This window comes from Dreissena polymorpha, chromosome 9 (assembly GCF_020536995.1).
Source record: "Dreissena polymorpha isolate Duluth1 chromosome 9, UMN_Dpol_1.0, whole genome shotgun sequence".
In the NCBI taxonomy this organism is placed as follows: domain Eukaryota; kingdom Metazoa; phylum Mollusca; class Bivalvia; order Myida; family Dreissenidae; genus Dreissena; species Dreissena polymorpha.
Window position 1 is genome coordinate 64388462 of NC_068363.1, and position 27819 is coordinate 64416280.

Sequence of the window (27819 nt, forward strand, 5' to 3'; positions counted from 1 at the left end):
GGTTGACAGTCCCTTTAAAATACATTTAAACGCTGCTATAACAAATGAAGTCAAATAAACCTTATAAGAAAAATATATTTTTATCGAATCATGTTTTATTAAAAATATATGGTTTAAACTTTAAATGAATAGCATAAACTTAAATGATTATGTTTTTACTCATACTCGTATGTCCCAATGTTTTAATACATTGATTGTTTCCATAGTGTGTCATAATGTTGACATATGCTGGAATCGTCTTCATTCAGTTACTTAACGAACAAATTTTCAATTTGGTTGAAATATTGCAAGATACGAATACCACCAAAGGGATAGAACATACACACATCATTTTAATATCATCCTAATAGTTTTTTTTCTTTTAATAGATATCCTTTCCGATTTAATAAAAATAATTTCTTTAAAAAATAATTTATTTTATTTGAAGTAGCGAATACATGTCTCCGGTGAATAAACGGTTTAAATCTCGTATAAATCATTCTATACAAGTAGACGACAATAAACCATGCGTGAAATCGATTTCAGTAGTGACTGTCTGACGTCACTAATACGGTATATATGCTCGTGCTCCACGTATCTCGTTCTTTTTGCGAAATAGCTTTGACTGAGAAACTTGTGTTTACACAACCATAAAACTTAAATCTACAATGTCGGGTAGAGGTCGTAGCGTGCAAAGACGGGTGGGGAAAGTCGTAGCGAAACAGCCAGAGAGAGGGACGGGGTATGCGGGCGGCAGTTGATCCGGCCCCGGCGAAGGAACAAAGGACCAGATGGCTTAGAAGGAATGCGGCGGAAACGGCGCCGGTACCAGAGCCGGCATCAGCTCCTGTTCAGGGACCAAAGCCAGAGGTGGCACTCGCAGCAGCGCCACCTTCAAAACGTAAACGCGCAGACGATGACGCCGCAAATGGTGAGGTTGTGGATTTCTGTGATATTTTCGGCAAAGCCCATGGGCTACCACGTGGTCACAACGTGGGTAAGCACGAGGCACAAGCGTGTAATGAAAAACGAAATCTTACCTAAGACAGGTCTGTCTAGAATGGATAATAGTCAAAGAATTTTTATATTGCCTAGACAAACTAATGATGATGTATCAGTTTACGTGTCTGCGTCGCTTACACAGCGACATGTATTAGTTGTGGCGAATATGTTAAAGTGATCTTATGAGTTTTTTTTTCACTGTTGAAATGAGCTTAAAAGAAGTAACATGTCAAAATATTTAGTTAAAATGTGGTTACTGACCGATTGTCTGGAGCTCGTCTTTCTTCTAGTTATTTAAAAAAAATAATTTTATATTCGATATTTTACATGACTGGCGAGTCCTGTAAGCCGGGATGATCCGTAAAACAAAATTGTATCTTTGTGTCGTATGAAGGAATCTTCACTAAAACTAAATTTGGTGTCGCATCGTGCCTGCATGTTCGGTTGTCAAACTCGAGTGCGGTTGGTATTCGGATGCGTTGTTTTTCTCTTTCTGGTATATTGTTTTAGTATGTTGATGCTGCATTGGCAGATATAAGTGTATAGGCAGTAAAAACAAAACAAATAAACAACGGTTCCGATAGACACCTATAGACTGTTAGATGCCCATAATAGCGGTTTAATCTTGCATTATTGCTTAAAACCGCCCGATCTGATATTTCTCACAACAATTCAGTTATCTCAACTGACCAGAATTGATCAGTATTCGTCAGTCACATTCTATAGCTTAACTCTTCCCTACTGATTTTCGAAAAAAACTGTGTCAAAAATGCCCAAAGCATCAAAATTTGAAACCTAATCATGTACATAACGGAATCCTCCAGACTATTTTTAACCTGTGACTTATGCACGCTTTGGGTATCGTGAGCGCCAATTTCACGTGATGTCCGCTTCCGCGCAATTCAAAACAAAGAAGAACTACTAAATAACACAATCTGTGTGCTTGTGTTTGGATCTAAATCCATTTATGTTCATACTTTGTACGTTTAAAGACATATTTAAAGTTTGTTCCTGTATACTAGCAACTTATCTACATTTATAACATATAAGATATCAATACGACACAAACATGGCTGCGGGTGTAAAACATGCATTTGAACTGGAAATACGCGACACACTATACACGTGCTTAAAATGACATGAACAAATAAAGATGACTTCGCTCATGAATTAAACGTTAGCGGGCATTTTTTGTATTGACAGGGTTAAATAAATCATAGCAGACGATAAAAAATGTATCGGTAGAGTTTTAAAGCTGAAATTTAAAGAACGTGAAAACAAGCGGTCGATAGTAAAGTTAACATGGGGCGGGTTATACGAGTATTGAAAATGTAGTCATAAAGCAGACGGAGTGTATTTACGAATTAAATCGGCAGTATAAAATCACATTTTGTGAACATGATTTAAACGAAATGTGCATGAGGAAGACCGCATATATTTTAACTGGTAATGACATTATTATTCATCATTCATGCAAATGGCGTTGTAAACATTGATGTAATGGTCACGTGATTAGAGCGTGTTCGGAGACTGGGCCCGTTTGCGGACACGGCAGTAACTCCAATGCCGGCTTACCTATGGGATGTATTCAATATAGAGCTAAATAATTGCTACGCGCAGGCATTTCTAAATAAACGCAATAAGAATATATAACGGCGATATGTTTATTTAATGAATTCAGGGAGTTGTATAGGTCAGCTGTAGTATGGCCAGCTCTCGGGGTTGTCATTTTATTATAGGATTAACGTATGGTACTGCATTTCGGACATATTTTTTTGTAAGCGAAATACTTCAGGGCGGTCAGAGGCAAAGGCATGTCGTGGATAAGAGCCACGATTTTTATGTTATGTTCGATTCTGCCAAAGGTCGCTCATGATAAGCCTGAATCTGTATTGGCCAAGAATATCTCTACGTGGGAATTTATTATCGTTTATTCAGAATCAGCGAATTAGAATCTATTAAATATATTAAAAGGGCATTTCCGGCGAGCATAATAGTATCGAAAAACACCAGGTTTTTCAAAAATGATGGCGTTCACTTATCTGACGTCGGACTCGAAATATATATTAAGATTCGTTGCGCGAGTGTTTATTAAAATTAGTTTTAAAGATGTCATAGAATTTGGGGGAAAATAAATAAATTTTTTTTGTGGCGGAAATTCTATGTATTGGAGGTGATCGGAACCATTAAAATTATAAATAGGTAACTATATATTGATGTACATACGTCCGGGGGAGGTAAACATAGCATTTTGCTGTCACCTATCACGTAGTGCTCGTATGTGTGAGGATGGCAGGAATGCTTTCGAAATTATTTTCGGGAAAGTATGGGTGTTTTAGTACTCGCTCGATGGCTCGGCGTGCTTAGGCGTACCTGGAATAACTCTTTTGTCTTGAAAACCTACGGTACGGCGTACCGAGGAAAATGGCTGGTTGCGGATGGCCTTAACGATTGCGCATGTATGTTATGTTGCACGGTACGGCGTACCGAGAATTTATTTGGCCGGTTGCGGATGGCCTTAGCGATTGCGCATGTATAATATCTATTTCCGAACCACCACCTAATTCCCTGAAATAGGATTGTATACATTTGCGAAATAGCATAAAATGGTGTGGATTGTCTGTTGGCGATTATTGCATAAACGAGAAGCTAAATCAATAGTGCAACTGGGGTTGGGGCTATCTTTAGGGCAGTACTTCCGGTCGCCTCCTCGACATGACTCAATTATAGTGCTAGTCTATAGCTGAGGTTTATTTACTCTAGTGCTTGTCTTGTGTTAATTATATTCCGCCATTTGGCCATTTAATTCCATTTATATTTTTGTATTGCTCCTCTCGTATGTTTTCTATTGTTCAAATATAGAATATAAAATGTGTTTACGTAAAGTATCACATTAAAACATTTAAATAAATATTAACTGACAAAGCTGGCTTTTCTTGTAATTATTTATCAGCCATTGCTCTTGTTAATAAATTCGCGTAGAACGAGTGGGTGTCGCCAAGAGATCAGGGATCAATTTGATAAGTTGGCTTCTGTAACCGAACGTGCATAACATAGACAAATGGTAAAGGACGGTTACACTTTGTAATCCGAATAACTTTAACCGGATGAATGAATCGAATCTTTGTTAACGAATGGGGTACTGAGCTGCTTTCTGAAATAATATGTAAAGAACCAGTTACAGCCAGTGTTTGGTTTATTTATTACACCAGTTTAATTTCAATATTATTCTGATTTTTCATGAATACTTTGACCTTCATAATTTAAATTGAATTATTTAAAACAAAAACCAATAACCTCACGGGTTTAAGCGCATTTAGCTAGGTTGCGGGATACAATAAGTTTTATCACCGTGGTGTTCAATATCCCATTACTACCTTATTTAAACCTTAATTTAATTTAATTTATGTAAATACTAATTAACGGAGCAAAGCTGTACATAAATTTTGGGATTTCGAAAGTAAATTGATTGCATAGCTTTATCACTTAGTATTTTTTGGAAACGTATTGAATTTCTTGTCTCTTATAATTTCATGTACGTGTTATTTTCTGACGGTGTTCTCTGGTATAGATAAACTGATATGCCGTACTGTGCGAAAATAAAACATGGTTGCTTGCATAAAAATTGAAATAAAAAATAGAATTTGGAATAAATTGTCTTCATGTGTTTCTGGATTTTTTAATCATTGTTGCTTTTATCAGCTTCAAGTTTCAACGTCAGACCAGAGACGCCAGCGCCCAACTTCCTGCCGAGTCCCTTGAATGTCACTTTCCGGCGCGGGGAGCTGGCGGTACAGGGATGCAGCGTGTACAACCTCGGGAACAAAAACGGTTTGAAAATACTCATTTATTAATGAATTTAAATATATAGCATTGCAGTAAGGCACTCGAACATTTCTGTTTCTTAAAACGGAAATATAAAAATATAAAACAATAAAGTGTAGTGCCTTTTAAAATGTATTTCGATAATATTTTGTTTATAAAAGTTTGGTACTATTAATCATCATTTCATGTGTACATTATTCTGATATATATATATATATATATATATATATATTATTATATATAAGCTAGCTAAATTATATCATTTTCAATCCTTACTATGAACATAACAATATTGGATAAGTGAAAAGTATCAGGAAGCAACTCTTACGTTCTATGCATAGTCGAATGATTGATCCCTTTCAATGCACATGTTTTAGCAGTGGACAGATAACATGGTTTAAATCGAGGTTCAATTTAAATGAAAAAAATTGAATTCCAAATTAAGAGACCTACGTGCTGTTGTAACTTAGATAAACAAAAAACAATATTTTGTATTTGATTGTCGATTTGGGTCTGCAAAGTGGGTTAAAAAACAATACCACAGTCATACCAATCATTTTGTGCTTAAAATTCGCGTGATCTTATGCATCCGTGAATTGCCCCGAACGTTATGTAAACTATATTCTATATGTTCTTATATACTGGTAATATGTATGAAAACATATATCCATTTAAGAATTTAAGAAATCACTTACATGGATATCTTCATAATCGTATGCAAACTCTCACGAATTCTTACTTAAACGTACCATGATTGATAAAATGTCTGCAAATATTGTGTGCAAAATCAATTAAGGGTTTTAGATATCATATTCAGTAAAAACATCAATCTGTATTGTAATGGTGGGAATCGTTTGCAATAAGTTTTTGCTTGAAACGTTATCAATCATTCACGATCTGTGAAATCGGAATTAAGCTTAATTACGCTTTGTATAACAATTTAATCTTCTATGAATGTGTTTTTGGTGCGCCAGCATTCCTTAAGCACTGGCTTGTAAACTATAAGTTTGTATTCATTATTGATGTCGGAAAACTGCAAATATTTAATATTTGATGTTCGCATCTTGCTTAAATAACCATCATTATAAACTTTTTCCCTATATATATTTATATATCGTTCTAAATATCCAAAATATTCTCAAACTATATTTGGCTTATAAACACAATTTAAAGTGACGGCAAAATGTAGTATTTGTGCAATTAAAATACATCTAAATGTGTACATCATGACGTGTATACAATAAATACAAATACCACTATATTATACTTGACAAGGTTGTTTATAGGCGACAGGAACATTCTTTCCCATTGACAACGGCACGATGACCGTTGTGGCAGACGACCGGATACAGATTGGTCATGTAGACTTTAAGAATCAATGGGATCTAATGATTAAAAATGTGCAACCGGAAGACGAGGGCGTGTATGAGTGCTAGGTGCCATCAACCAATAAGTATATGCGCAGAATGGTCACTTTCACAGTGATTGGTTGCTTCATTTCTAAAATTGACGTCATTTCCGCCATTCTATTTTTGTGTGTAAGACAGTGCGCTTGTCTCTTGATTTTAATTATATCAGTTAAGATAACGTTGTGCATATGGTTTAGATTTTTATCCTTCCGACTCGATGTACCATCATTTCTATCGCTTCAGGTTGTAATAAATTTTGAAACCGTATTTCACATCGAGTGTTATAGTTGATAAGTAATGATTAATTGCTAACGAATAAAATAAATACAATGTTTCTAAAAAAACAACAATGAACGTCGTTTTGTATGATAAGTTACCAGAATCGAACAACATGTAAATACATACAGTAAGTTTATTTGGACTCAAACGATAGAGTACGATAACACTTCTATGTAAGTTTTAGTGCATTATGTACAGCACTTAACGCAAATGAACATTAAAACACATTTATCTTCTGTCAGGTTCCCCGTTTAGATCTATGATCAATACTAAACTATAACCATGTGCATTTGTAGTATCGGTCCTCTTAATGAATACTTCTAAATAGTTTTTTTACAAAATACTTGCTAGGGTTAGCTGTAGTAATCTAATCTGTATCATGTACACAACTTCTGTTAATATCAGTCCTTCTGATTGGTTGCTCAGGCATTTGACTATGCGCATGTGCTTGTTCTATCAATAGATTCCAAATGAAAAATTGAAACTTTTGACCATGTTGGTTCTTTAATATTGTAAGATTATTTTCACAAAGATGTGGCTTATAAAACATTGGATAAACCTACTGATAAATGATAAACAAACTGATACAATTATGTGTTACGTAATAAAAAAAATGCAAGCATCACTCTGAAATAAACATAACCTACTTTCCACTGAAAATCAGAAATCATGACAATGGTCGTCGTAATTTTTCATTTATTAACACTAAATACATTGACACTTATTAATATTGACAAAAGATAAGCTGTCAAGCACTTCTTGAGGGTTTTTCGTTTAAGTCACAATACGATAAGGAGAGGCGATTCTATGCGAATAAACGATACATCGCGAAGATTGATAATAGAAAAACTCTACGTGAAAATACGTCAAAATTTAAAGTGTTTAATCTAAATATTTTTATTTCACAGCATGGCACTTAATAGGCTTAAATATGAGATATTGCTCCATAATATGTATTTTAACATCAAACACTCACTGACTAGTTTAATCATGTATATCGACTAGCGCATTTTCATATTTATGTCTCTATCATAGATTTTTCGAATTGTGATATCTAACATGTTTTCTCTGTGCAATGCTTCTTAATAATTTGTCTAATTTAAAGCTCCATTACCGGTAACAACATACGAAATAGTTATTTATTCTTGCATTTCAAAGTATCACTCATATAAACATTTATTATCAATGCATAATGGTTTCGGAAAACAATATTATTTAATGCCTTGTTATCACGTTTTACATTTTCGAATTTGAAACGAAGTTTTAAATAAAGTGCATTAGATTTGGTTCAGATTAACGGGCGAACGTGCGAGCGGGCGAGTTCATGCATGTGTTGAGATTGCTGTTGGGTCCCCAACCCCCATTCCCCAAATATAAATCAGTAAACATTTGATGCTTAGGTTCGCGCGTTCTATAATTTCAGATTCAAGAGCAGATGCACCGGAGATTTCCATCAGCGAAGAACAATACGTTGAACGTGGCGAACCAGTCACTTTACACTGCAACGCCACGGGACAGCACTATACCCCGGATGAGATAGACAGGTTCCGAAACGGCAAAAAAGTCACGTCGGAGAAACATAGTGGCATAAAATTATTTAAACATCTATCAATTACTCATAAAACGTTTACTAGCATTTTGAGCATAGATAAAGCGACTATGGAAGACAATGGAGTGTATGTTTGCAGGGCGTCCAATGTGCGCATTGCTAATACGAAAGTCCACGTTTTGAACGGTAAGAACAAAGGTACATATAGTAGTGCTTTTTAACCAGGTTTTCCGAAGGAAAAAACTGGTTATTAGATTGGCGAATGCGGGCGGGCTGGCTGGCTGGCTGGCGGGCTGGCTGGCTGGCTGGCGGGTTGGCGGGCTGGCGGAACAAGCTTGTCCGGGCCATAACTATGTCGTTCATTGTCAGATTTTAAAATCATTTGGCACATTTGTTCACCATCATTGGACGGTGTGTCGCGCGAAATAATTACGTTGATATCTCCAAGGTCAAGGTCACACTTTGAGTTCAAAGGTCAAAAATGGCCATAAATGAGCTTGTCCTGGCCATAACTATGTCATTCATTGTGAGATTTTAAAATCATTTGGCACATTTGTTCACCATCATGGGACGGTGTGTCGCACGAAAGAATCACGTCAATATCTCCAATGTCAAGGTCGCCACGACTAAAAATAGATTTAAAAAAAAAACAAACTTACAAAGGGGGTTAATTTTGTTTGTTCATTTCAAAAGTTCAGTTTGAGTTTTCTCCCTTTATCAGATTTTTTTTTACAATGAAAACCTGGTTTTGTGACAATTTTGTCCCTTGTTGTTTTTTAAATCATGTATACATCATTTACAGTTCTTATAATTTTATAGTAATTCGTTAATGTGTTTTAGAACTTTCTAATCAATCTTATGTTGTTTACGTGATAAAAAGTTAGTTAAATGTATACAATACACATATAATAAATAATGTTTACGATAAAAACCTAATAAACTTGTTACGATGAGCGGCCATTCAAAGCCGTTAGCCATCAAAATAGAACGTTGTATTTTGAACTTACAGTTTTTTGTTTCGATTTTTGTCAGCTTACATGTTAACGTGGAACACGATTATAATCGTAAGTGTAATGCTTTACATTTATATTTTAGCGGAAACGTCCAATAAAAAGCGAGGTACATTCATTTATTATTGTACTATGGTTCAATGATAGGAAATAAATACATTTAAATGGCAATTGCGAACTTGACAATACATACACATTAAAATAATTCCAAACCATATAATGTAAACAGTTAATTTGGCGTAGATGTTCAAATTTTAACCGTAAGTAACCAGTGATTTGTACAAACGCTAAATAAATACACGAACAGATAATCAATATATTGTGTTATTGATAGTTACTTAAGACTCTTAATTTGTTTACAAAGTGCATTATACTTTGTGAGCATGACGCTTTTTTAGAATATCTGCGTGTTTCTTTGCAGGAACATATCATGACGGGTATGCTGACGAACAAGTGTCCAGTGGTCATATGAAGTCGTCTGCTTCGACTATTCGGGAGGTGACATTCACGTATATTATCCTGTGTATTTTGCTAATGTTCAACTATTGATACAAACGGCATGAGCATGAAATAAGCCCATGCAGAGACTAATTCGAACTGAAAACTGAAACGGATTACAGCGTCAAACACGATATTAATCAGAATTGTCAAATGATATATATTAATTCGGAACGGTCAATTACGTCTTCAAAACGACAGGTGGAATAAAAGACTAGCACAACGGTATTACCGCCGCATTCTAAACGACAAATGTACTACAAGAGTTTATGCAACTGCATGCCAATCACTCGATCGCAAATCTGCTTTTTTCACGAAGATATTTTGGAATCAAAATATATACTAAGAGTAGTATGTGGCTGAAGACCCGTCTGAAGATATCAGTGATATACAACGTGTAGCGTGTGTGGCGGTCATTGAACTATAAATTTGGGCCAGATAATTGTGTAAACAATAAATTGTGTTTTATATGTATTCCTGCTATAAAAGTATTTGTCCGGCATAGATTCGAGCTGAATTGCTATTTACATATGTTTACATCATGTTAATTACATCGGCTGTATACGCGTATTTTTATCTATATGTAAATATAATCTTAAACGGTTTATTGCAACAGTGTATGTGTGGGGATGGGTCATTAAATACTGTCTAATGCCAGTTTCTCCCCTTTTTTGATCGAACATGAGCAGTTGTCGGTAACTAGCATAATTATGTTCAATAAGTACTGGTTATCAGGAAAACGAGCGTTTGTAAATTGACTATGAATGAAACATAGTTAAAGAAAAGAACAAACATTCAAACATAAACACATAAAAAATACGTTCGACACTTTGGTCTGCACATGCCTTAAAGGTTTTATCAATTTCGTATCGATCCCGATTGAATACAAAATATTGAAAATGTTTAAAAAAATTAATTGCGAGGTGGGGTTAATTGCCAAAACGAATACTTGATAGACTCCTGTGAAATTTAGGCCAGCTATATCAGGACGATTTTTATTATTATTTAATCAAGCTGAATTGTTGCCGCTAGTTTGGACTAAAAGAATAATTCCAATAATTTAAAAGGGCGATAAATCTTACGTTAGTAATTACAGGGCAATAACATTGTAAATCAATTATGCTAAGTGATTTTTAGCCCATTAACCATAAAGATATACTTTAGGACAGGCAGAAAAACTGAAGATGCAGCGTTTATCCTTCATTCCTTGATTCCAAATTTTTTTAATATTCATAGAAGTCTTTATTACTGCTTAGTTGACATAATTCAGTTAAACATTTAAGCAACGCCTTGAATTATTTAATTATCGCAGTTCGGTGAAGGTTGGGGAAATACTTTCGTTCTTAGTATTCCCTCTGTTCGTTAACGGTCTAGAACTTAATTTTACAAAACTGTATATATTTGTGGAATTATTTTGCGAGATATTCATTGTTATCTTTATTACTTTTTCGCAGATGATAAGGTTGTATTAGACACAAATCCGGAAAAAATCCTAATCTCAAATTGTTCATACAACTAATATTTTACTTGCAAATTACAACTAAATATATAAAAAGAAACAATGATGTTGTAAGTTTGTCTCGTAAACAGGGAAGTGCATATGTAAACGAGACGTGAGCATACATACGAGAAGAACTTAAAAATCCTGAAGTATTGTATTAACATAGGGGTTACCCAAAATTATACAGAAAGTGTAAGTTTAATACTTGCATTCTACATGGCAATCGTTCAAACGTATTAAACAATTTGTTATCAAAATTAAAACCTATGTTTATAATCAAAAGGTTGCATTGAAAATTTCTGAAACTGTACAGTTATCTGTAATGACGACTGGTGTGTTCTGTAACTTATATTGCCTATTGTATGGAAACATTCAACTTGTGATTTGTAGGCAACATTTGAATGAATATTCATAATAAGGACAGGTATTCACGGATTTACGGACACGAACTTATGATGAAACTACATTATCAAAGAGATGCATTCTATTGTATGTTGAAGCATTTTTGTTCATTAAAATCTATGCCGTGATAGTAGTAGATGGATATGACTTTTATATCTTTTCTGTGCGTATGTAAAAGACGATCGACATTTTGAAATATATTGTTATAACATGCATGCGTTACGAGTTTTGTTTCCAATTTGTAGAAACAATAACCATAGGTTATGTGAATATATTTTTAAGTAACACAGATTTTCTATAAAAATCGTTATTAACGTCTTTTTATGAAGAAATAACGAAGGCCCTGTCACAAAAATCATTGTTAAAGGTGTCCGCATAAATGCGTTTAATACTTTAATAATTATTTATTTTGGTAATCGAGGGGAAGTAAAGGAAAAATAATTGAATATTTTTTAGAAAGAATGCTTCTTCACAAACGTGACACAGCTGAAAATGTTCAATGTATGTAAGCAATAAATATTGATAAATTGCCGAGACTTTTGTTTTCTGTTATTTACAATGTACAAGTGCTCCAATCAACCTATGGGTCTTATAAAACTTTGTTTTTTTTATAAGGAATTGTTGAGTATCAGATCAAATTTGTTAAGTCGAATAGCGTAACTTACCAATTGTTCATCCTCTGCACTTTAATATGCATTTGTTTTGTATATATTTGTGATTTTAACGCTGGTTTTCTGCGAATATACATGTTGACATATATATATACCAACAACATGTGATATCGACGATGTACATTGTGCATTCAAAAAAAAATGTGTGTATGTATGTCTGTAATACAAAAAGAGTAGTTGTGCTGAAAAGATGCTCATGTCATTTGATATATTCTTATTTTTCCTAAAAACGATTAACAAGGATTTCAAGTCCCTTTCATCGTAATAGGCACATAAATATTTATTTTTTTTGCAGGGAAAAAAATATTCAATACATCTGCTGTACATGCGCTTATTATCAAGATGAGGCGTCACATTGGTTGCACTCGCGCGTGTATGAATTGTATATATGACAGTGTCCGACAAATTTCTTATTTTTCAGGTAGCCCACTGGGCTACCAATAAAAATATTTGGTAGCCCATAAAATTTTCCTACACAATGATAAGAGGCAGGTTTTCATCTTTATTTTATTTCTTCATTTACATATACATAATATGTATACATACATATACATAATACAGCAAGTAGTCTTATGTACACGGTCAATATTGTTAATTAATGTTACAGTACAGGCACCGTGTACTTAAATGTAAATGTACCAAAGAAAATCATATACTACATGTAGATATTACATGTATGTTCACATGCATGTGTACTTAAATTCGGACAGCACGTTAAGTTGGAAACGTAAATAAAGCGTTTAGATAATCAATACGATTGACTCGTATGGTGTTGCAATTGCCCTTTTTAACAACAAATACCGAGTTTCAAGAAATCAAGAGTATTAAATCATTTATTTACTTGTGTCCGGATGAATGAATCGAATCTTTGTTAACGAATGGGGTACTGAGCTGCTTTCTGAAATAATATGTAAAGAACCAGTTACAGCCAGTGTTTGGTTTATTTATTACACCAGTTTAATTTCAATATTATTCTGATTTTTCATGAATACTTTGACGTTCATAATTTAAATTGAATTATTTAAAACAAAAACCAATAACCTCACGGGTTTAAGCGCATTTAGCTAGGTTGCGGGATACAATAAGTTTTATCACCGTGGTGTTCAATATCCCATTACTACCTTATTTAAACCTTAATTTAATTTAATTTATGTAAATACTAATTAACGGAGCAAAGCTGTACATGAATTTTGGGATTTCGAAAGTAAATTGATTGTATAGCTTTATCACTTAGTATTTTTTGGAAACGTATTGAATTTCTTGTCTCTTATAATTTCATGTACGTGTTATTTTCTGACGGTGTTCTCTGGTATAGATAAACTGATATGCCGTACTGTGCGAAAATAAAACATGGTTGCTTGCATAAAAATTGAAATAAAAAATAGAATTTGGAATAAATTGTCTTCATGTGTTTCTGGATTTTTTAATCATTGTTGCTTTTATCAGCTTCAAGTTTCAACGTCAGACCAGAGACGCCAGCGCCCAACTTCCTGCCGAGTCCCTTGAATGTCACTTTCCGGCGCGGGGAGCTGGCGGTACAGGGATGCAGCGTGTACAACCTCGGGAACAAAAACGGTTTGAAAATACTCATTTATTAATGAATTTAAATATATAGCATTGCAGTAAGGCACTCGAACATTTCTGTTTCTTAAAACGGAAATATAAAAATATAAAACAATAAAGTGTAGTGCCTTTTAAAATGTATTTTGATAATATTTTGTTTATAAAAGTTTGGTACTATTAATCATCATTTCATGTGTACATTATTCTGATATATATATATATATATATATATATATATATATATATATATATATATATATATAATATATATATATATATATTTATTTATTTATATATAAGCTAGCTAAATTATATCATTTTCAATCCTTACTATGAACATAACAATATTGGATAAGTGAAAAGTATCAGGAAGCAACTCTTACGTTCTATGCATAGTCGAATGATTGATCCCTTTCAATGCACATGTTTTAGCAGTGGACAGATAACATGGTTTAAATCGAGGTTCAATTTAAATGAAAAAAATTGAATTCCAAATTAAGAGACCTACGTGCTGTTGTAACTTAGATAAACAAAAAACAATATTTTGTATTTGATTGTCGATTTGGGTCTGCAAAGTGGGTTAAAAAACAATACCACAGTCATACCAATCATTTTGTGCTTAAAATTCGCGTGATCTTATGCATCCGTGAATTGCCCCGAACGTTATGTAAACTATATTCTATATGTTCTTATATACTGGTAATATGTATGAAAACATATATCCATTTAAGAATTTAAGAAATCACTTACATGGATATCTTCATAATCGTATGCAAACACTCACGAATTCTTACTTAAACGTACCATGATTGATAAAATGTCTGCAAATATTGTGTGCAAAATCAATTAAGGGTTTTAGATATCATATTCAGTAAAAACATCAATCTGTATTGTAATGGTGGGAATCGTTTGCAATAAGTTTTTGCTTGAAACGTTATCAATCATTCACGATCTGTGAAATCGGAATTAAGCTTAATTACGCTTTGTATAACAATTTAATCTTCTATGAATGTGTTTTTGGTGCGCCAGCATTCCTTAAGCACTGGCTTGTAAACTATAAGTTTGTATTCATTATTGATGTCGGAAAACTGCAAATATTTAATATTTGATGTTCGCATCTTGCTTAAATAACCATCATTATAAACTTTTTCCCTATATATATTTATATATCGTTCTAAATATCCAAAATATTCTCAAACTATATTTGGCTTATAAACACAATTTAAAGTGACGGCAAAATGTAGTATTTGTGCAATTAAAATACATCTAAATGTGTACATCATGACGTGTATACAATAAATACAAATACCACTATATTATACTTGACAAGGTTGTTTAGAGGCGACAGGAACATTCTTTCCCATTGACAACGGCACGATGACCGTTGTGGCAGACGACCGTTAACAGATTGGTCATGTAGACTTTAAGAATCAATGGGATCTAATGATTAAAAATGTGCAACCGGAAGACGAGGGCGTGTATGAGTGCTAGGTGCCATCAACCAATAAGTATATGCGCAGAATGGTCACTTTCACAGTGATTGGTTGCTTCATTTCTAAAATTGACGTCATTTCCGCCATTCTATTTTTGTGTGTAAGACAGTGCGCTTGTCTCTTGATTTTAATTATATCAGTTAAGATAACGTTGTGCATATGGTTTAGATTTTTATCCTTCCGACTCGATGTACCATCATTTCTATCGCTTCAGGTTGTAATAAATTTTGAAACCGTATTTCACATCGAGTGTTATAGTTGATAAGTAATGATTAATTGCTAACGAATAAAATAAATACAATGTTTCTAAAAAAACAACAATGAACGTCGTTTTGCATGATAAGTTACCAGAATCGAACAACATGTAAATACATACAGTAAGTTTATTTGGACTCAAACGATAGAGTACGATAACACTTCTATGTAAGTTTTAGTGCATTATGTACAGCACTTAACGCAAATGAACATTAAAACACATTTATCTTCTGTCAGGTTCCCCGTTTAGATCTATGATCAATACTAAACTATAACCATGTGCATTTGTAGTATCGGTCCTCTTAATGAATACTTCTAAATAGTTTTTTACAAAATACTTGCTAGGGTTAGCTGTAGTAATCTAATCTGTATCATGTACACAATTTCTGTTAATATCAGTCCTTCTGATTGGTTGCTCAGGCATTTGACTATGCGCATGTGCTTGTTCTATCAATAGATTCCAAATGAAAAATTGAAACTTTTGACCATGTTGGTTCTTTAATATTGTAAGATTATTTTCACAAAGATGTGGCTTATAAAACATTGGATAAACCTACTGATAAATGATAAACAAACTGATACAATTATGTGTTACGTAATAAAAAAAATGCAAGCATCACTCTGAAATAAACATAACCTACTTTCCACTGAAAATCAGAAATCATGACAATGGTCGTCGTAATTTTTCATTTATTAACACTAAATACATTGACACTTATTAATATTGACAAAAGATAAGCTGTCAAGCACTTCTTGAGGGTTTTTCGTTTAAGTCACAATACGATAAGGAGAGGCGATTCTATGCGAATAAACGATACATCGCGAAGATTGATAATAGAAAAACTCTACGTGAAAATACGTCAAAATTTAAAGTGTTTAATCTAAATATTTTTATTTACAGCATGGCACTTAATAGGCTTAAATATGAGATATTGCTCCATAATATGTATTTTAACATCAAACACTCACTGACTAGTTTAATCATGTATATCGACTAGCGCATTTTCATATTTATGTCTCTATCATAGATTTTTCGAATTGTGATATCTAACATGTTTTCTCTGTGCAATGCTTCTTAATAATTTGTCTAATTTAAAGCTCCATTACCGGTAACAACATACGAAATAGTTATTTATTCTTGCATTTCAAAGTATCACTCATATAAACATTTATTATCAATGCATAATGGTTTCGGAAAACAATATTATTTAATGCCTTGTTATCACGTTTTACATTTTCGAATTTGAAACGAAGTTTTAAATAAAGTGCATTAGATTTGGTTCAGATTAACGGGCGAACGTGCGAGCGGGCGAGTTCATGCATGTGTTGAGATTGCTGTTGGGTCCCCAACCCCCATTCCCCAAATATAAATCAGTAAACATTTGATGCTTAGGTTCGCGCGTTCTATAATTTCAGATTCAAGAGCAGATGCACCGGAGATTTCCATCAGCGAAGAACAATACGTTGAACGTGGCGAACCAGTCACTTTACACTGCAACGCCACGGGACAGCACTATACCCCGGATGAGATAGACAGGTTCCGAAACGGCAAAAAAGTCACGTCGGAGAAACATAGTGGCATAAAATTATTTAAACATCTATCAATTACTCATAAAACGTTTACTAGCATTTTGAGCATAGATAAAGCGACTATGGAAGACAATGGAGTGTATGTTTGCAGGGCGTCCAATGTGCGCATTGCTAATACGAAAGTCCACGTTTTGAACGGTAAGAACAAAGGTACATATAGTAGTGCTTTTTAACCAGGTTTTCCGAAGGAAAAAACTGGTTATTAGATTGGCGAATGCGGGCGGGCTGGCTGGCTGGCTGGCGGGCTGGCTGGCTGGCTGGCGGGTTGGCGGGCTGGCGGAACAAGCTTGTCCGGGCCATAACTATGTCGTTCATTGTCAGATTTTAAAATCATTTGGCACATTTGTTCACCATCATTGGACGGTGTGTCGCGCGAAATAATTACGTTGATATCTCCAAGGTCAAGGTCACACTTTGAGTTCAAAGGTCAAAAATGGCCATAAATGAGCTTGTCCTGGCCATAACTATGTCATTCATTGTGAGATTTTAAAATCATTTGGCACATTTGTTCACCATCATGGGACGGTGTGTCGCAGGAAAGAATCACGTCAATATCTCCAATGTCAAGGTCGCCACGACTAAAAATAGATTAAAAAAAAAAACAAACTTACAAAGGGGGTTAATTTTGTTTGTTCATTTCAAAAGTTCAGTTTGAGTTTTCTCCCTTTATCAGATTTTTTTTTACAATGAAAACCTGGTTTTGTGACAATTTTGTCCCTTGTTGTTTTTTAAATCATGTATACATCATTTACAGTTCTTATAATTTTATAGTAATTCGTTAATGTGTTTTAGAACTTTCTAATCAATCTTATGTTGTTTACGTGATAAAAAGTTAGTTAAATGTATACAATACACATATAATAAATAATGTTTACGATAAAAACCTAATAAACTTGTTACGATGAGCGGCCATTCAAAGCCGTTAGCCATCAAAATAGAACGTTGTATTTTGAACTTACAGTTTTTTGTTTCGATTTTTGTCAGCTTACATGTTAACGTGGAACACGATTATAATCGTAAGTGTAATGCTTTACATTTATATTTTAGCGGAAACGTCCAATAAAAAGCGAGGTACATTCATTTATTATTGTACTATGGTTCAATGATAGGAAATAAATACATTTAAATGGCAATTGCGAACTTGACAATACATACACATTAAAATAATTCCAAACCATATAATGTAAACAGTTAATTTGGCGTAGATGTTCAAATTTTAACCGTAAGTAACCAGTGATTTGTACAAACGCTAAATAAATACACGAACAGATAATCAATATATTGTGTTATTGATAGTTACTAAAGACTCTTAATTTGTTTACAAAGTGCATTATACTTTGTGAGCATGACGCTTTTTTAGAATATCTGCGTGTTTCTTTGCAGGAACATATCATGACGGGTATGCTGACGAACAAGTGTCCAGTGGTCATATGAAGTCGTCTGCTTCGACTATTCGGGAGGTGACATTCACGTATATTATCCTGTGTATTTTGCTAATGTTCAACTATTGATACAAACGGCATGAGCATGAAATAAGCCCATGCAGAGACTAATTCGAACTGAAAACTGAAACGGATTACAGCGTCAAACACGATATTAATCAGAATTGTCAAATGATATATATTAATTCGGAACGGTCAATTACGTCTTCAAAACGACAGGTGGAATAAAAGACTAGCACAACGGTATTACCGCCGCATTCTAAACGACAAATGTACTACAAGAGTTTATGCAACTGCATGCCAATCACTCGATCGCAAATCTGCTTTTTTCACGAAGATATTTTGGAATCAAAATATATACTAAGAGTAGTATGTGGCTGAAGACCCGTCTGAAGATATCAGTGATATACAACGTGAAGCGTGTGTGGCGGTCATTGAACTATAAATTTGGGCCAGATAATTGTGTAAACAATAAATTGTGTTTTATATGTATTCCTGCTATAAAAGTATTTGTCCGGCATAGATTCGAGCTGAATTGCTATTTACATATGTTTACATCATGTTAATAATATCGGCTGTATACGCGTATTTTTATCTATATGTAAATATAATCTTAAACGGTTTATTGCAACAGTGTATGTGTGGGGATGGGTCATTAAATACTGTCTAATGCCAGTTTCTCCCCTTTTTTGATCGAACATGAGCAGTTGTCGGTAACTAGCATAATTATGTTCAATAAGTACTGGTTATCAGGAAAACGAGCGTTTGTAAATTGACTATGAATGAAACATAGTTAAAGAAAAGAACAAACATTCAAACATAAACACATAAAGAATACGTTCGACACTTTGGTCTGCACATGCCTTAAAGGTTTTATCAATTTCGTATCGATCCCGATTGAATACAAAATATTGAAAATGTTTAAAAAAATTAATTGCGAGGTGGGGTTAATTGCCAAAACGAATACTTGATAGACTCCTGTGAAATTTAGGCCAGCTATATCAGGACGATTTTTATTATTATTTAATCAAGCTGAATTGTTGCCGCTAGTTTGGACTAAAAGAATAATTCCAATAATTTAAAAGGGCGATAAATCTTACGTTAGTAATTACAGGGCAATAACATTGTAAATCAATTATGCTAAGTGATTTTTAGCCCATTAACCATAAAGATATACTTTAGGACAGGCAGAAAAACTGAAGATGCAGCGTTTATCCTTCATTCCTTGATTCCAATTTTTTTAAATATTCATAGAAGTCTTTATTACTGCTTAGTTGACATAATTCAGTTAAACATTTAAGCAACGCCTTGAATTATTTAATTATCGCAGTTCGGTGAAGGTTGGGGAAATACTTTCGTTCTTAGTATTCCCTCTGTTCGTTAACGGTCTAGAACTTAATTTTACAAAACTGTATATATTTGTGGAATTATTTTGCAAGATATTCATTGTTATCTTTATTACTTTTTCGCAGATGATAAGGTTGTATTAGACACAAATCCGGAAAAAATCCTAATCTCAAATTGTTCATACAACTAATATTTTACTTGCAAATTACAACTAAATATATAAAAAGAAACAATGATGTTGTAAGTTTGTCTCGTAAACAGGGAAGTGCATATGTAAACGAGACGTGAGCATACATACGAGAAGAACTTAAAAATCCTGAAGTATTGTATTAACATAGGGGTTACCCAAAATTATACAGAAAGTGTAAGTTTAATACTTGCATTCTACATGGCAATCGTTCAAACGTATTAAACAATTTGTTATCAAAATTAAAACCTATGTTTATAATCAAAAGGTTGCATTGAAAATTTCTGAAACTGTACAGTTATCTGTAATGACGACTGGTGTGTTCTGTAACTTATATTGCCTATTGTATGGAAACATTCAACTTGTGATTTGTAGGCAACATTTGAATGAATATTCATAATAAGGACAGGTATGCACGGATTTACGGACACGAACTTATGATGAAACTACATTATCAAAGAGATGCATTCTATTGTATGTTGAAGCATTTTTGTTCATTAAAATCTATGCCGTGATAGTAGTAGATGGATATGACTTTTATATCTTTTCTGTGCGTATGTAAAAGACGATCGACATTTTGAAATATATTGTTATAACATGCATGCGTTACGAGTTTTGTTTCCAATTTGTAGAAACAAAAACCATAGGTTATGTGAATATATTTTTAAGTAACACAGATTTTCTATAAAAATCGTTATTAACGTCTTTTTATGAAGAAATAACGAAGGCCCTGTCACAAAAATCATTGTTAAAGGTGTCCGCATAAATGCGTTTAATACTTTAATAATTATTTATTTTGGTAATCGAGGGGAAGTAAAGGAAAAATAATTGAATATTTTTTAGAAAGAATGCTTCTTCACAAACGTGACACAGCTGAAAATGTTCAATGTATGTAAGCAATAAATATTGATAAATTGCCGAGACTTTTGTTTTCTGTTATTTACAATGTACAAGTGCTCCAATCAACCTATGGGTCTTATAAAACTTTGTTTTTTTATAAGGAATTGTTGAGTATCAGATCAAATTTGTTAAGTCGAATAGCGTAACTTACCAATTGTTCATCCTCTGCACTTTAATATGCATTTGTTTTGTATATATTTGTGATTTTAACGCTGGTTTTCTGCGAATATACATGTTGACATATATATATACCAACAACATGTGATATCGACGATGTACATTGTGCATTCAAAAAAAAATGTGTGTATGTATGTCTGTAATACAAAAAGAGTAGTTGTGCTGAAAAGATGCTCATGTCATTTGATATATTCATATTTTTCCTAAAAACGATTAACAAGGATTTCAAGTCCCTTTCATCGTAATAGGCACATAAATATTTATTTTTTTTGCAGGGAAAAAAATATTCAATACATCTGCTGTACATGCGCTTATTATCAAGATGAGGCGTCACATTGGTTGCACTCGCGCGTGTATGAATTGTATATATGACAGTGTCCGACAAATTTCTTATTTTTCAGGTAGCCCACTGGGCTACCAATAAAAATATTTGGTAGCCCATAAAATTTTCCTACACAATGATAAGAGGCAGGTTTTCATCTTTATTTTATTTCTTCATTTACATATACATAATATGTATACATACATATACATAATACAGCAAGTAGTCTTATGTACACGGTCAATATTGTTAATTAATGTTACAGTACAGGCACCGTGTACTTAAATGTAAATGTACCAAAGAAAATCATATACTACATGTAGATATTACATGTATGTTCACATGCATGTGTACTTAAATTCGGACAGCACGTTAAGTTGGAAACGTAAATAAAGCGTTTAGATAATCAATACGATTGACTCGTATGGTGTTGCAATTGCCCTTTTTAACAACAAATACCGAGTTTCAAGAAATCAAGAGTATTAAATCATTCATTTACTTGTGTCCGGATGAATGAATCGAATCTTTGTTAACGAATGGGGTACTGAGCTGCTTTCTGAAATAATATGTAAAGAACCAGTTACAGCCAGTGTTTGGTTTATTTATTACACCAGTTTAATTTCAATATTATTCTGATTTTTCATGAATACTTTGACGTTCATAATTTAAATTGAATTATTTAAAACAAAAACCAATAACCTCACGGGTTTAAGCGCATTTAGCTAGGTTGCGGGATACAATAAGTTTTATCACCGTGGTGTTCAATATCCCATTACTACCTTATTTAAACCTTAATTTAATTTAATTTATGTAAATACTAATTAACGGAGCAAAGCTGTACATGAATTTTGGGATTTCGAAAGTAAATTGATTGTATAGCTTTATCACTTAGTATTTTTTGGAAACGTATTGAATTTCTTGTCTCTTATAATTTCATGTACGTGTTATTTTCTGACGGTGTTCTCTGGTATAGATAAACTGATATGCCGTACTGTGCGAAAATAAAACATGGTTGCTTGCATAAAAATTGAAATAAAAAATAGAATTTGGAATAAATTGTCTTCATGTGTTTCTGGATTTTTTAATCATTGTTGCTTTTATCAGCTTCAAGTTTCAACGTCAGACCAGAGACGCCAGCGCCCAACTTCCTGCCGAGTCCCTTGAATGTCACTTTCCGGCGCGGGGAGCTGGCGGTACAGGGATGCAGCGTGTACAACCTCGGGAACAAAAACGGTTTGAAAATACTCATTTATTAATGAATTTAAATATATAGCATTGCAGTAAGGCACTCGAACATTTCTGTTTCTTAAAACGGAAATATAAAAATATAAAACAATAAAGTGTAGTGCCTTTTAAAATGTATTTTGATAATATTTTGTTTATAAAAGTTTGGTACTATTAATCATCATTTCATGTGTACATTATTCTGATATATATATATATATATATATATATATATATATATATATATATATATATATATATATATATATATATAAATATAAATATATATATATATATTTATTTATTTATATATAAGCTAGCTAAATTATATCATTTTCAATCCTTACTATGAACATAACAATTTTGGATAAGTGAAAAGTATCAGGAAGCAACTCTTACGTTCTATGCATAGTCGAATGATTGATCCCTTTCAATGCACATGTTTTAGCAGTGGACAGATAACATGGTTTAAATCGAGGTTCAATTTAAATGAAAAAAATTGAATTCCAAATTAAGAGACCTACGTGCTGTTGTAACTTAGATAAACAAAAAACAATATTTTGTATTTGATTGTCGATTTGGGTCTGCAAAGTGGGTTAAAAAACAATACCACAGTCATACCAATCATTTTGTGCTTAAAATTCGCGTGATCTTATGCATCCGTGAATTGCCCCGAACGTTATGTAAACTATATTCTATATGTTCTTATATACTGGTAATATGTATGAAAACATATATCCATTTAAGAATTTAAGAAATCACTTACATGGATATCTTCATAATCGTATGCAAACACTCACGAATTCTTACTTAAACGTACCATGATTGATAAAATGTCTGCAAATATTGTGTGCAAAATCAATTAAGGGTTTTAGATATCATATTCAGTAAAAACATCAATCTGTATTGTAATGGTGGGAATCGTTTGCAATAAGTTTTTGCTTGAAACGTTATCAATCATTCACGATCTGTGAAATCGGAATTAAGCTTAATTACGCTTTGTATAACAATTTAATCTTCTATGAATGTGTTTTTGGTGCGCCAGCATTCCTTAAGCACTGGCTTGTAAACTATAAGTTTGTATTCATTATTGATGTCGGAAAACTGCAAATATTTAATATTTGATGTTCGCATCTTGCTTAAATAACCATCATTATAAACTTTTTCCCTATATATATTTATATATCGTTCTAAATATCCAAAATATTCTCAAACTATATTTGGCTTATAAACACAATTTAAAGTGACGGCAAAATGTAGTATTTGTGCAATTAAATACATCTAAATGTGTACATCATGACGTGTATACAATAAATACAAATACCACTATATTATACTTGACAAGGTTGTTTAGAGGCGACAGGAACATTCTTTCCCATTGACAACGGCACGATGACCGTTGTGGCAGACGACCGTTAACAGATTGGTCATGTAGACTTTAAGAATCAATGGGATCTAATGATTACAAATGTGCAACCGGAAGACGAGGGCGTGTATGAGTGCTAGGTGCCATCAACCAATAAGTATATGCGCAGAATGGTCACTTTCACAGTGATTGGTTGCTTCATTTCTAAAATTGACGTCATTTCCGCCATTCTATTTTTGTGTGTAAGACAGTGCGCTTGTCTCTTGATTTTAATTATATCAGTTAAGATAACGTTGTGCATATGGTTTAGATTTTTATCCTTCCGACTCGATGTACCATCATTTCTATCGCTTCAGGTTGTAATAAATTTTGAAACCGTATTTCACATCGAGTGTTATAGTTGATAAGTAATGATTAATTGCTAACGAATAAAATAAATACAATGTTTCTAAAAAAACAACAATGAACGTCGTTTGCATGATAAGTTACCAGAATCGAACAACATGTAAATACATACAGTAAGTTTATTTGGACTCAAACGATAGAGTACGATAACACTTCTATGTAAGTTTTAGTGCATTATGTACAGCACTTAACGCAAATGAACATTAAAACACATTTATCTTCTGTCAGGTTCCCCGTTTAGATCTATGATCAATACTAAACTATAACCATGTGCATTTGTAGTATCGGTCCTCTTAATGAATACTTCTAAATAGTTTTTTACAAAATACTTGCTAGGGTTAGCTGTAGTAATCTAATCTGTATCATGTACACAATTTCTGTTAATATCAGTCCTTCTGATTGGTTGCTCAGGCATTTGACTATGCGCATGTGCTTGTTCTATCAATAGATTCCAAATGAAAAATTGAAACTTTTGACCATGTTGGTTCTTTAATATTGTAAGATTATTTTCACAAAGATGTGGCTTATAAAACATTGGATAAACCTACTGATAAATGATAAACAAACTGATACAATTATGTGTTACGTAATAAAAAAAATGCAAGCATCACTCTGAAATAAACATAACCTACTTTCCACTGAAAATCAGAAATCATGACAATGGTCGTCGTAATTTTTCATTTATTAACACTAAATACATTGACACTTATTAATATTGACAAAAGATAAGCTGTCAAGCACTTCTTGAGGGTTTTTCGTTTAAGTCACAATACGATAAGGAGAGGCGATTCTATGCGAATAAACGATACATCGCGAAGATTGATAATAGTAAAAATCTACGTGAAAATACGTCGAAATTTAAAGTGTTTAATCTAAATATTTTTTATTTACAGCATGGCACTTAATAGGCTTAAATATGAGATATTGCTCCATAATATGTATTTTAACATCAAACACTCACTGACTAGTTTAATTAATCATGTATATCGACTAGCGCATTTTCATATTTATGTCTCTATCATAGGTTTTTCGAATTGTGATATCTAACATGTTTTCTCTGTGCAATGCTTCTTAATAATATGTCTAATCTAAAGCTCCATTACCGGTAACAACATACGAAATAGTTATTTATTCCTTCATTTCAAAGTATCACTCTTATAAACATATTATCAATGCAGAATAGTTTCGGAAGAAATATTATTTAATGCCTTGTTATCACGTTTTACATTTTCGAATTTGAAACGAAGTTTTAAATAACGTTCATTAGATTTGGTTCAGATTAACGGGCGAACGTGCGAGCGGGCGAGTTCATGCATGTGTTGAGATTGCTGTTGGTGCCCCAACCCCCATTCCCCAAATATAAATCAGTAAACATTTGATGCTTAAGTTCGCACGTTCTATAATTTCAGATTCAAGAGCAGAAGACCCGGAGATTTCCATCAGCGAAGAACAATACTTTGAACGTGGCGAACCAGTCACTTTACACTGCCACGCCACGGGACAGCACTATACCCCGGATGAGACTGGTTCCGAAACGGCGAAAAAGTCACGTCGGAGAAACATAGTGGCATAAAATTATTTAAACATCTATCAATTGCTCATAGAATGTTTACTACCATTTTGAGCATAGATAAAGCGACCATGGAAGACAATGAAGTGTATGTTTGTAGGGCGTCCAATATGCGCATTGCTAATACATAAGTCCACGTTTTGAACGGTAAGAACAAAGGTTCATATAGTACTGCGTTTTGTTTTTTTTCAATCATGTATACATCATTTACAGTTCTTATAATTTTATAGTAATTAATATAGTATAGTAATATGTTTAAGATCTTTCTAATCAATCTTATGTTGTTTACGTGATAAAAAGTTAGTTAAATGTATACAATACACATATAATAAAAAAAAAATTACGATAAAAACCTAATAAACTTGTTTCGATGAGCAGCCATTCAAACCCGTTAGCCAACAAAATAGGACGTTGTATTTTGTACTTACAGTTTTTTGTTCCGATTTTTGTCAGCTTACATGTTAACGTGGAACACGACTATAATCGTAAGTGTAATGCTTTACATTTAAATTTCAGCGGAGACGTCCAATAAAAAGCGAGGTACATTCATTTATTACTGTACTATGGTTCAATGATAGAAAATAAATATATTTAAATGGCAATTGCGAACTTGACAATACATACACATTAAAATAATTCCAAACCATATAATGTAAATTGTTAATTTGGCGTAGATATTCAAATTTTAACCGTAAGTAACCAGCGATTTGTACAAACGCTAAATAAATACACGAACAGATAATCAATATATTGTGTTATTGATAGTTACTAAAGACTCTTAATTTGTTAACAAAGTGCATTATACTTTGTGAACATGAGGCTTTTTTTTTAAAGAATATCTGCGTGTTTCTTTGCAGGAACATATCATGACGGCTATTCTAACGAACAAGTGTCAAGTGGTCATATGAAGTCGTCTGCTTCGACTATTCGGGAGGTGACATTTACGTATATTATCCTGTGTATTTTGCTAATTTTCAAATATTGATACAAACGGCATGAGCATGAAATAAGCCCATGAAGAGACTAATTCGAACTGAAAACTGAAAAGGATAACAGCGTCAACACGGTATTAATCAGGATTGTCAAATGATATATATTAATTCGGAACGGGCAATTAAGTCTTCAAAACGACAGGTGGAATAAAAGACTAGCACAACGGTATTACCGCCGCCTTCTAAACTGCACATGCACTACAAGAGTTAATGCAACTGCATGCCAATCACACGATCGCAAATCTGCTTTTTTCACGAAGATATTTTGGAAACAAAATATATACTAAGAGTAGTATGTGGTTGAAGACCCGTCTGAAGATATCGGTGATATACAACGTGAAGCGTGTGTGGCGGTCATTGCACTCTAAATTTGCGCCAGATAATTGTGTAAACAATAAATTGTGTTTTATATGTATTCCTGCTATAAAAGTATTTGTCCGGCATAGATTCGAGCTGAATTGCTATTTACATCTGTTTACATCATGTTAATAACATCGGCGGCTGTATACGCGTATTTTTATCTTTATGTAAATATAATCTTAAACGGTTTATTGCAACATTGTATGTGTGGGGAGGGGTCATTAAATACTGTCAAATGCATTTTCTCTCTGTCTTTGATTGAACATGAGCAGTTATCTGTAACTAGCATAATTATGTTCAATAAGTACTGGGTATCATGAAAAAGGCGTTTAAAATTGACTATGAATGAAACATTGTTAAAGAAAAGAACAAACATTCAAACATAAACACATTAAAAAAACGTTCGACACTTTGGTCTGCACATGCCTTAAAGGTTTTATCAATTTCGTATCGATCCCGATTGAATACAAAGTATTGAAAATGTTTAAAAACTAAATTGCG

General features: G+C 33.2%; 1 protein-coding gene across 14 annotated transcripts; it reads left to right on the forward strand.

The window, feature by feature from the left end:
• The first annotated feature begins 604 nt into the window (after window positions 1-604).
• Window positions 605-27545, forward strand: LOC127844043 (uncharacterized). Of its 14 annotated transcripts, XM_052374007.1 has the most exons (9): window positions 605-976; window positions 4684-4812; window positions 7918-8229; window positions 9139-9162; window positions 9475-9551; window positions 22506-22634; window positions 25806-26113; window positions 26483-26506; window positions 26824-26946. In XM_052374007.1, exons 1-6 carry the CDS (start codon window positions 724-726, stop codon window positions 22563-22565), a joined length of 855 nt encoding a protein of 284 aa, XP_052229967.1. In that variant the 5' UTR covers window positions 605-723; the 3' UTR covers window positions 22566-22634; window positions 25806-26113; window positions 26483-26506; window positions 26824-26946. The 14 variants fall into 14 exon arrangements, with proteins under 14 accessions (XP_052229967.1, XP_052229959.1, XP_052229965.1 ...); XM_052373999.1 differs by lacking the exons at window positions 22506-22634; window positions 25806-26113; window positions 26483-26506; window positions 26824-26946 and adding exons at window positions 13572-13700; window positions 16853-16992 and having other exon boundaries at window positions 7918-8241; XM_052374005.1 differs by lacking the exons at window positions 9139-9162; window positions 9475-9551; window positions 22506-22634; window positions 25806-26113; window positions 26483-26506 and adding an exon at window positions 18074-18097 and having other exon boundaries at window positions 7918-8241; window positions 26824-27545.
• Window positions 27546-27819: the final 274 nt, after the last annotated feature.

Bases quoted from the DNA above. Each gene is read 5' to 3' on its own strand.
- LOC127844043 (XM_052373999.1), top strand. From the start codon at position 724: ATGCGGGCGGCAGTTGATCCGGCCCCGGCGAAGGAACAAAGGACCAGA. The intron at 977-4,683 runs GTAAGCACGAGG...TGCTTTTATCAG, and splicing joins ACCACGTGGTCACAACGTGG to CTTCAAGTTTCAACGTCAGA. The intron at 9,163-9,474 runs GTACATTCATTT...GTTTCTTTGCAG, and splicing joins AACGTCCAATAAAAAGCGAG to GAACATATCATGACGGGTAT.